The sequence below is a fragment of the Schistocerca gregaria genome, chromosome 2 (assembly GCF_023897955.1).
Source record: "Schistocerca gregaria isolate iqSchGreg1 chromosome 2, iqSchGreg1.2, whole genome shotgun sequence".
Classification (NCBI taxonomy): Eukaryota; Metazoa; Arthropoda; class Insecta; order Orthoptera; family Acrididae; genus Schistocerca; species Schistocerca gregaria.
In genome coordinates this window covers 128236145-128248370 of record NC_064921.1, presented here as the reverse complement: position 1 = coordinate 128248370, position 12226 = coordinate 128236145, and the positions used below count along the sequence as shown (strand labels likewise).

General features: G+C 43.0%; 1 protein-coding gene across 8 annotated transcripts in view; it reads right to left on the bottom strand.

Annotated features, from left to right (window-relative positions):
• The window catches only part of LOC126336504 (neutral ceramidase-like), a 489135-nt gene that overhangs the window by 231455 nt on the left and 245454 nt on the right, over window positions 1-12226 (bottom strand). For all 8 annotated transcript variants that reach the window (XM_050000278.1, XM_050000277.1, XM_050000275.1 and 5 more), the window contains one exon: window positions 8218-8364. In XM_050000278.1, coding sequence (XP_049856235.1) covers window positions 8218-8364 — 147 coding nt within the window. The remainder of the gene's footprint in view (window positions 1-8217; window positions 8365-12226) is intronic.

The window sequence follows — 12226 nt, the reverse complement described above, 5'->3', positions numbered from 1 at the left end:
TACCGCAGGAAGTGCGATACATTTCCGCTTATTATGTCCACCCGTACTCGAGGTAAACAGGTTTTAAGGGTTGGGTAGACAAATGGACGGTCAAGAAAGTGAGACTAGTAGGGTTCCATTTTTACCGATTTACATGACGAAATCCTAACAACGAAAATGGCTACCACAGTTACTGAAGCTGAGGGCCTCATAAATAATTCCCCCTACTCCTTATTCGAAAAGTTCCAGTAGAAGTCGATACATCAGCATATTAATCGTAGCTACACTTCCGTCCAAATCACGTTTACAGGAATGCAAATAAAATCCATTTGCCTATACACGTGGTAATTCCGATCCCACTATTAATGCCACCGCGTTTTACATGTGCGAGCATTCCCATTGCTAACTACCTTAAGGAACACTTCGGCTAATGAACGTTTTCTGGCTGTGGAACGTCTACTAGACAATTCGGAACATTGTAGAATACATTTGGCAGCTACGTCGCCGTTTATTTCCTGGAGGGGTGCAGAATTAGCCTACTAAATTTAGTCGCTAATAACAGTTTTTTGTTATTTCGATAAACATCTCGAATGATTGTCACATAAGCGGTGAAATAAAGGTAGGCAATTCATGTTTTTGAGTCCAGAAAGCTCTATGCAACAGCAACTGCAGATCATTTTGCCATTTTCATTGCGAAATTGCCGCCTTATTCATCTCTGGAGTGATAATAGAGGGCTGTTTGCCGGGTTTGTCTGCTAGCATAGTGAAAGGTATTTGATACTGCAAGGTAGGTCTGGTTTGTTTTCGGTTCTAATCTCGATGGAAGCAGATAGACTATCAGTAAAGGAATTTTAAAAAAGATTTGCGCCCCCAATACGTTTTATTGCTACCTTTATTCTGTACCGGCGCCCGGTGGATGTCGATATGAAACTGTTAATTTCATACTTGTTACTAAATACTTTTTCCGCTTCTGTCAATAATTAAATTGACTAAGTGTAGCATTGAATGATTTTTAACTGAATTTCGTTATGAATCTTCACACATTGCTAAATTTGCACACTTTCATGGTAGGTCAGCAACTGTAAGCCAGTATGACTGGTCTGAACGTTGACACAGACCATTTCGCGGCCGAAGGCGCATAATATTTGGCTAATTCGTAACGATCTGGGGTACTTTGTCTTACTAAAACAGTATTCTCGATAAGCTGAAATTCATTTTTAACAGTACAGTTCATACTAATTTGCATTTTTTCTTTCATTTATATCTTATATTTAGGTGTTGTGGTTAACACACTAATCAGCATTAATATAGTCTTACACATGATTGAAAACAGTCTGAGAAATTTCGGATAGTTTTTCAATTTCACGCCTTTGCATAGTATGTTGGTAGTACTTCGTCGCCTTGCCTGTTATGCTGTGTAGCAGTTTTAAAGCTGTGCTGATCAGCATAACGAAAAGGCAAGGGGTCTCGCTCGTTTTGTTCACGACTGTACATGTTATGCAGATTCCCAAGTACGCTCTCACATACGGCACAGCGCACAACAGAGACTAATGAGCCAAAACATGATGATCAGTGGTTTAACGGCGGTTTGATTTGCCTTTGGAAGGCTGTACAGCAGCGGTTTTGTGTGTCACGGCATCGGCAAGTCCTTGGTAAGTCGCTTCGTTTTCCCGTCGTTTGCACTTGCTTCACCTCAAGAGATGCGCCTGCGCCAGCTAACCATAGTGTCGTATGATGATGCATTGTTGCCATACGCTTTCACCAAACTAGCATGAATTTCACAAACTGAACGATCGGTATAAAAAAAATTGCTTTATTACATTAGGATGTGTTTTAACCAGATCTGAAGATGGTCACCACCAACCGAAAGTCGATAGGCCGAGTACAATTTTTGTGATGGCAGACAGGAAGAAACAATTTCAGCATCGATTATTGCTCGCCCTCAAATGCAGCGTGTCGTGACTTATGAGATTCATGGCGTATCTATTGCTGCCCGCCCAGAAACTTACGCCAGCTACGTTCGTGGCGGGATCTACCAAGTGCAACGCCACGGTGAGGGGAGAAGTGGCATGCAGCCAGGGAGAGCGGATTGGAGTATGGCGTACATTACCAAAGCAGCATCTTCAACGTGGAGCCTGCGCCGGGATGTCATGCGCAGGGCTTGCCTAGTTTTCGGTGCCTTGCCAGGGCCATGTGTGATATGACGTCCGAGCGCATCTGATCCATAGTGTCCCAGTGTGAGCGTGTTTCTGAATAGAGGGAAGGCACGTGGCTGACATCACCATCGGCGTAAGACAGTCGCGGTGGAGCAGAGGCAGCAGCAATTGGCCAGCCAAAGCAGAAACGTGTAACATGGTGAAGCTCGAGAGCAGAAGCTAGAAGCACAGAACAGCAGCATGACATTTGCACTTATGGATGGCCAAGGCTGGATATGCTTTTTAGACACTGGAGCAACGGCCGATGTTTCCCTCTGAAAGTCCAAGGGATACGGAGCAGGTGGAAGCGACAGAGTGCTATCTGAAGTAAGGTCTCCTTTACGACAAGTGGAATGGAGTGAATTGAGCCTCTGCTAACATATTTAAGTAAAAAAAAAAAGGTTTAACTGATGAAACGCGATGAGGTTGCTTTTAGGCCTGTAACTTATACAGCTGTGGTTTATATGGCTGAACTGCATTTTAGGGCAATGTTTGCTTGTTACTGATGTTGCTTTTCGTTGTGTCCTTGATACAGGATCTACGTGTCGTCAGTGTATTACTGTAGGTCATTGTGTCCTCTGTCTGGTGTCTGCTTAAGGGTTTGTCTCTTGTGGGATGCATTTTATGATTATTTTCTGGAACTATGTTCTAGATGATTTATCCGTGTGTTCTCCTGTTTATATGCCTGTTAAATTTAGTGTGATACACTACTGCCCATATACACTACTGGCCATTACAATTGCTACACCACGAAGATGACGTGCTACAGACGCGACATTTATCCGACAGGAAGAACAAGCTGTGATATGCAAATGATTAGCTTTTCAGAGCATTCACACAAGGTTGGCGCTGGTGCCGATACCTACAAAGTGCTGACATGAGGAAAGTTTCCAACCGATTTCTCATACACAAACAGCAGTTGACCGGCGTTGCCTGGTGAAACGTTGTTGTGATGCCTCGTGTAAGAAGAGAAATGCATACCATCACGTTTTATACTTTGATAAAGGTCGGATTGTAGCCTATCGTGATTGCGGTTTATCGACATTGCTGCTTGCGTTCGTCAAGATCCAATGACTCAGTAAAATATGGAATCGGTGGATTCAGGAGGGTAATACGGAATGCCGTGCTGGATCCCAACGGCCTCGTATCACTAGCAGTCGAGATGACAGACATCTTAAACGCATGGCTGTAACGTATCGTGCAGCCACGTCTATATCCCTGAATCAACAGATGAGGACGTTTGCAAGACATCAACCATCTGCACGAACAGTTAGAGGACGTTTGCGGCAACATGGACTATCAGCTCGGAGACCATGGCTGCGGTTACCCCTGACGCTGCATCACAGACAGGAGCGCCTGCGATGGTGTACTCTACGATGAACCTGGGTGCACAAATGGAAAAACGTCATTTTTTCGGATAAATCCAGACTCTGTTTACAGCATCATGTTGGTCGCATCCGTGTTTGGCGACAGCGCGGTGAACACACATTGGAAGTGTGTATTCATCATCGCCATACTGGCGTATCACCCGGCGTGATGGTATGGTCTGCCATTGGTTACACGTCTCGGTAACCTCTTGTTCGCATGGACGGCACTTTGAACAGTGGACGTTACATTTCAGATGTGTTACGACCCGTGGCTCTACCCCTCATTCGACCCCTGCGAAACCCTACATTTCAGCAGGATAATGCACCTCCACATGTTGCAGGTCCTGTACGGGCCTTTCTGGATACAGAAAATGTTCGACTGCTGTCCTGGCCAGGACATTCTCCAGATCTCTCACCAACTGAAAACGTCTGGTCAATGGTGGCCGAGCAACTGGCTCCTCACAATAGGCCAGTCACTACTCTTGATGCACTGTGGTATCGTGTTGAAGCTGGATGGGCAGCTGTAACTGTACACGCCATCCAAGCTCTCTTTGACTCAATAGCCAGGAGCATGAAGGCCGTTATTATGGCCAGAGGTGGTTGTTCTGGGTACTGATTTCTCAGGATCTATGCACTCAAATTGTGTGAAAATGGAATCACATGTCTGGTCTAGTATAATATATTTGTCCAATGAATACCCATTTATCATCTGCATTGCGGCTTGGACTGGTTTTTCGTTCTGCTGATTAATAAAAGTTGCTAGCCCAGGCATGTTAGAAGTCGCAGTGTATTAAGTTGAAGCTTTCGGGTTCTGTATTTTTTTGCCCCTTTTGTAAATTTGATCGTTTCCATGCGGAGTGGGTTTTATAGACTACTGGCTGGGTATTTATTCCAATCTTCCGTGAGTTTCTCTTTCTCTTCCTCCTCTCTCTCTCTCTGTACATCTTCACCTATACCTCTCTCTCTCTCCACCTCCTCCTTCCTCTCTAGCTACCCATCGCCTCCTCCCCCATTGTCTATCTGCTCGTTCCCTCCCCCTGTCCATTTCATCCTTCCCCTCTTTGGCCATTTCCCGTTTCCCCTCCCTCTGTCTATTTCCTCCTCCCCCCTCTCCATGTCAAGCTCCGCCCCATCCCCTCTCGGTGTTTATCTCCCCATACATTCAATGGTATATGTGGCTACTGTCTGCGAAATATGTTGTACACAGATTTAGTGGCAAAGAAGTAATAAATTAAAAGGTCGCTCATGGTGCAGCAGGTTTCCATGCACCTCAGTATTAGAAGTCATACCTCCTCAACTATCGAAAATGACATATTGTTCCAGGTACTTTCAGCGGCGTATGTCAATACGGACTGTGCAGTGTGTTGAGAAAGAATGAAAAGTAAAGAAGTAATACGTCATATCCTAATGCGGCAGTTTAGTGAAACATGAGCAGCGAAAATGTAATATCCGATATTATCTTGTGCAGGTTGACAGTTAGAAAAAGTTTCGTAATGATTTGAACTGATGTGTAAGGTTTTTTGCAAGTCAGTAAATGCTCTCATTCTGAAATACTGGGCGAATAAAATATTGGTATTTGCGCGTAATTGGCTCTACCGCTTTTTCACCCTTTGGTAGGCTCTTCTCCCCAAAGTAATTCTTTTGAGGCAGTAAGTGATGTAATTGACCCAGTGTTTATGTTCCCCATGTTGTTCTAAATCACACATTTATATACTTCCATTTTTATAGTATGTATGAATTAGCTTACTGTACTAGATATCGAGGTCGTTTGATAAACTGAGCACCAGTTGCTGCCTTCTCATGCAAGTGCTCTTATTAATTACGTTGTTCGCATTGTTTAATAAAAGTGCTCTGCATTTGATTAAGAGTCTACGCTTAGAAAATCGCCCGCCACATTCCACTTTCGCCGTTCTCCTGCGCCACTGCAAGGAACCAATTTCCGCACGATTTTACCAATGGGTTGCGCCATTTTGTTTTCACTGCTCTAGCGGGGTGCTACGATACCGATTGGGTTTGCAAAGTAACGAAAATTAGTTAGGTAACTTCATTTTTGAGGTGATAATTAAAATTTTGTGATTAGCTCTCGAAAATACGAGAGACGTTCAATAAATAATGCAACGGTTTTTTCTCGGCCAACTTAGGTTGCACAAATACGGAATTTTTTGTGGGACATTGTAGAACATGCCTGTTTCAGCACCTACAGTTTGATGAAGTTCCCATAGACGGCAGCCTACACGTAGCCTTCAGAATTGCGTCCGTAACGGGAGCGGTTTCCAAGCAGGGAGCTACACTACTGGCCATTAAAATAGCTACACGAAGAAGAAAACAAGATGATAAACGGTTATTCATTGGACAAATATATTATACTAGAGCTGACATGCGATTACATTTTGACGCGATTTGGGGGCATAGATCCTGAGAAATCAGTACCCAGAACAACTGCCTCCGGCCATAATAACGGCCTTGATACGCCTGGGCATTGAGTCAGAGCCTCAATACGATACCACAGTTCTTCAAGAATAGTGACCGGCGTATTGTGATGAGCCAGTAGCTCGGCCACCATTGACCAGACGTTTTCAATTGGTGAGAGATCTGGAGAATGTGCTGGCCAGGACAGCAGTCGAACATTATCTGTATCCAGAAAGGCCCGCACAGGACTTGCAACATGCGGTCGTGCATTATCCTGCAATTTTAGAATCTAACAGAACAGAACTGTAAAGTATGCAACAACAGTGACGGACTGCATAAGGGGACGGGGGAAAACTGCATTTCATGTGTTTCACGGATAGTCCCTCGATCATGGGACCTCTGCATTTCACTGGCAAGTGCTGTACCGTCTGCACACACAGACTCACAGCTTTACTTCCACCAGTACATCTAGTGTTTAGCAGGGATCGAATGAAGGGTAGAGTCACGGGTCGTAATACATCTGAAATGTAACGTCCACTGTTCAAAGTGCCCTCAATGCGAACAAGAGGTGACCGAGACGTGCAACCAACGCACCCCATACCATCACGCCAGGTGATATGCCAGTAGGGCGATGACGAATACACGCTTCCAATGTGCATTCACCGCGATGTCTCCAAACACGGATGCGACCATCATGATGCTGTAAACAGAGTCTGAATTTATCCGAAAAAATGACGTTTTGCCATTCGTGCACCCAGGTTCCTGTTTGTGATGCAGCGTCAAGGGTAACCGCAGCCATGGTCTCCGAGCTCACAGTCCATGTTGCTGCAAACGTCGTCGAACTGCTCTTGCAGATGGTTGTCGTCTTGCAAACGTCCCCATCTGTTGACTCAGTGATCGAGACGTGGCTGCACGATCCGTTACAGCCATGCGGATAAGATGCCTGTCATCTCGACTGCTAGTGATACGAGGCCGTTGGGATCCAGCACGGCATTCCGTATTACCCTCCTGAATCCACCGATTCCATATTCTACTGAGTCATTGGATCTCGACCAACGCAAGCAGCAATGTCGTGATACGATAAACCGCAATCACGATAGGCTACAATCCGGCCTTTATCAAATACGTGATGGTACGCATTTCTCCTCCTTACACGAGGCATCACAACAACGTTTCAACGGACAAAGCAGGTAAACTGCTGTTTGTGTATGAGAAATCGGTTGGAAACTTTCCTCGTGTGAACATGTTGTAGGTGTCGCTACCTGCGCAAACCTTGTGTGAATGCTCTGAAAAGCTAATCATTTGCATATCACAGCATGTTCTTCCTGTCGGTTAAATGTCGCGTCTGTAGCACGTCATCTTCGTGGTGTAGCAATTTTAATGGTCAGTAGTGTACTCATAGGCGCCTGCAGAATGTCTACGGACACCTGGTACTGAACAAAAGCACGTTGGGTCGTTGTGCGAGGCGTCTGCCATCATTGAGTGTCTCCCGCGTGACGGCCAGCCACGCACTGCTGCGACTGCTCTAATATAGGAAAGTGCCGACACTCTCATTCCAGGTGTCAATCGAGGTGCTCAACTGGACGTTCCTATTAATAGTTCAAAATGGTTCAAATGGCTCTGAGTACTATGGGACTTAACATCTGAGGTCATCAATCCCCTAGAACTTCGACCCACTTAAACCTAACTAACATCCATGCCCGAGGCAGGATTCGAACCTTCTGAGGCGCCTAGAACCTCTCGGCCACCACGGCCGGCCTCTATTAATAGTGCTGAGACGTCAGTTGGGGGACTCAAACGTGTGTTCTTCCTCAGACACCCTACAGCCTCAATCTCCCACCTTCCGAGATCCACTTGTTTGGCCCAATAATGGATGCACTCCACCGGAAGCGTTGGTGATGACAGAAAGCGGGAGAGGGGTGGTATGATGCAGCAAGTCGTTGGCTCCGGCGTCGACCAATAGAATGGTACCATGTGAATATACGGGCCCTCCCATTGATGTGGCGAATGGCAGTCGCCCTTAACGGATATCATGTTGAGAAATAGCCAAAAGAGTGGGGAATAATGCGGCATATTGCAATCCAGAATAAACCCAACTAGCTTTCAGAAAAAAATTTATTACATGAACGCTCCTCGTATGTTTCCCCTTGAGTCTGCGTTTTCTCTTGTACAGAGACCTAGGCTGCATTACTTCTTACATGGTCCCAGTATTTTTCAGACAATTCGAGAAAGTAATGCGGCAGCAAAGTAGGATGGCGTGCACTCACGTCTCTGCGAAGTCCGTTGCCGATCATGGCGGCGTCGATGCTGGTGAAGACCAATCTGCTACCGTCATCGTCCTGGAAGATGTAGGCTCTGGAGAACTGTCGGAGGTGTAAACCGGTGCCCCGCTGTTCCAGCTGCGCGTAGCCCATCTGCAACAAAGGCCGTCAGCCACAATAACTAAAAACACAATAAGCTACCGACAACAATCTGGTTAAAAATACAGCTGGTACCGGATATTATATCTGTTATGTTATGGAACACAAGTTTGTGTTGTTATCGCGTTCTTCAATCCGAAGACTGGTTCGCTGCAGCTGTCCACGCTGCTCTACGCTGCGCAAGCCGCGTAACTGCTGCAACCTGCATGATTTTAAACCTGCTTACCCGTATTCATCTTTTGGTCTCCCTCCACAATTTTACCCTCTCCTCTCACTCTTCCCTCAAATACTGAACTGTTCATCCCTTGACGTCCCAGGCCTATCAATTGATCCCATACTTTAGTTAAATTATGCCTCCAATTTCTTCTCTTCCCAATTCCGTTCACTACCGCCTCATCGGATACGTGATCTACCCATACAATCTTCAGTGTCACATTTCAAAATATTCTATTCTCTTCTTGACCCGTTTATCGTCCATGTTTCACTTCCATATGAAACTACATCCAGACAAAAACCTTCAGAAGATGTTTCTTAAAGCTTAAATGCACACGCGATGTTCACAAATTTCTCTTCTTCAGAAAAACGTTTCTTCCCATTTCCAGTCTACACTAGTATCCTCTCTTCTTCGGCCATCATGAGACATTTTCCTATCCAAAAAGCAAAACTCGTCACTACCTTTACTGTATTGTTTCCAAATCCAATTTTCTCAGCATCACCAGATTAAACTGGCTGATTTTCACTACTCTGGTTTCGCTTTTGTTAATGTCCATCTTATCCTTTCAAGACACTGTCCATTTCCTTCAACTTCTGTTGAAAGTCCTTTTCCGTCTGACAGAATCACAATGTTTTCATTTCTTTATGCCGACAGAATCGATATCCTGCCGAAAATGTATGTCTACCACGTTGTAATAACTATGTACATGTTTACACACAGCTGTAAAGTAAAAGAAATACATTTCGTGAAATAAAATTATTCAGCAAGTTATTCGGCAAACTGATCAGTGTTATCATTTAGTCACTCACCGAACTACTTGGAAAAGAAATAAATTGAGAAGAAGGATTCTGAGAGACAAGTTGTCACCTCCCTACCCACACTAATACACTTCTGGACAACATTCGCATGCTATCTGGCTTATAATTTCCAAGGACGTCAGCTACGAATATCTTGGATGCCACCCGCCCTTATTCTGAATCATCACTCAGTAAGTCTCGGAAGTGGCAGTCAGCAGTGACATTCGTTATTTGTGTACCTAGTTAGTTAGTTAGCTACTTTCATGTTCCATAAATCATTTTCACGATGAATCCTAATGATACGGAAGGAGTCATTTTACATCTCATCACAAATTAATTCGTGAACATGGTTACATGATGCAAATTTATAAGTCTTTTTTTTAGTACATGATTTAGTAATTCTTACACACCACCTATTACACATTACAACTACAGAAATTCTTGTAAGGTATAGGAGGAGTTGTTAAGAAAAAAAAAATTTGCTGTCAAGTTTTAATTTGCTTTCTGTCGGACATTTTATGTTCCTGAGTAAAAGATCAAAAAATTTTGTTGCAGCATTATGGGCCCCTTTTTGTGCGAAAGACAACTTTAATGTGGAGTAATGAATGTCATTCTTCCTTCTGGTATTGTAATTGTGTACGTCGTTGTTCCTTCTGAACTTTATTATTTACAACAAACTTCATGAGGGAATAAATATACTGTGAAGCTGTAATCAGAATGCCCAACTCCTTAAACATATGTCTACAATATGATCGTGGGTGAGCGACACATATTATTCTTACAGCACGAAATATTTCTTTCTTAAAGGTGAGTTACCCCATTCCATATGTCATTATTGAATGAAATGTGCAGGTATGCCAAATTACTGTTTTGTCTCACCCCAAGATGAGTAATGATTCTTAGTGCAAATTTAGCTGAACTAAATTGTTGCAGCAGTTCCAAAATGTACGCTTAGTTGCGAAAAACTGAATATGCTGTGACTCTTCAAAACTGAATGTGAGATCATTCTCAGAAAACCAGTCAATGATAGTTCCAAAAGCATTCTGTACCTATTCTTGGTTTCACTACACTACTGGACATCTGCAAAAAGAACTTTTCTGGTCATATATTACATGGAAGATCGCCTAAATATTTGAGGAACAATAGTGGACCTAAGACTGAGCCTTGGGGAACCCCTTATGTGATTTCTCCCCAGTCAGAGTTACAGCATTGTTCTGTCTCGATTTGATATTATCTATTGATTGGCTATACCATAAATCACATAAAACTTCATTTTATCTAGCAGAATGCAGTGTATTACTCAGTCAAATATCTTAGATAGGTCGTAGAAAATAGCAACCACCTGTAAAATAAGTGGTATCCTCAGTACAGCAACTCTTCTGAAAACCAAGCTGCGATTTGATGATGATATTATTTTTGCTGATGTGAGACACTATTCTAGAAAACAACACCCTCTCAAAACGTCTGGAAAATGGTGTCAGCATTAAAGCTTGTCGGTAACCTGATACCCCTCTTCTCACCTTGCATTACCTATTCCAGATAAGACTGGGGTCAATATATGGGAACAACCTTTAGTACTGTTTTGGAGACACCATCAAAAGCAGATGAGATTTTATTTTTGTGAGAATGTATAATTTTTTTAATGTCAGAAGAAGTCCGTGACACATTCATATGACTAGAATTTGTGTGAGTTACTTCTTTAACATACTGCTGTGACTTTTTTTATTGAGCAGTTTATCCCTATACTTTCTACTTGATTTAAGAAATGATTACGAAATATATCTGCAGTTCTTTATGCGATTCTTCAGCAATCCTCCTTTATATGAAGTGTTTACCCTCAACTAAAGGCACACGAAGGACGTTTTCATTTCCTGGCTGCATTATCTCTGAGATGTCCCATCCCTTCCTTTCTATAAGTGTTGTCCCACCTACAGATAAAACAGCCATATATGATCCTTGGAGGTAGGAGATATACGGAAGGTAGTAGATGTACTGGTGGAACTAAAGCTGTGAGGCTGTGTGTGCAGACGGTACAGCACTTGCCAGTGAAACGCAGAGGTCCCATGATCGAGGGACTATCCGTGAAACACAAATGCAGTTTTTCCCCCATCCCCATATGCAGTCCATCACTGTTGTTGCATACTTTACAGTTCTGTTCTGTTAGATTCTAAAATTCTATGCCTCTACATCTACATGGTTACTCTGTAATTTACACTTAAGTGCGTGGCAAAGGGTTCATCGAACCATTTTTATACTACTTCTCTACCATTCCACTCTCGAATAATCTGAATAATCTGATTACTCTTATTTTACTATGATGATCATTTCTCCCTACGTATGTGGGTGTCAACAAAATATTTTCGTATTCGGAAGAGAAAGTTGGTGATTTAAATTTCGTAAATAGATCTCGCAGCAAAGAAAACCACCTTTGTTTCAGTGACTGCCATCCCAACTCACGTATCGTATCAGTGACACTATCACCCCTATTGCGTGATAAAACGAAACAAGCTGCCCTTCTTTGCACTTTTTCGATGTCCTCCTTCAGTCTTCCTTACAAAACTCACCAATATATACCTCTTATACCTCTGACAAAGTTTTAAGTTAGTGCATTCGCCCACATACCATTTACACAAAATTTGCATGTCAGCTTAATACAAAACAATAAAAATTAAGATGTTGAGTGACTTAAATGTACAGCCATATTATTGCAGAGGGATTTAGCTGATGATTTATTCATACACTGAATATAATATTTTCTTGTATATACACTCGTGTTTATAAAGTTAATGAACAATTACAAAAGATTTTAGTACTCACTGAACTGTACTGGTCACTACTTTCACTA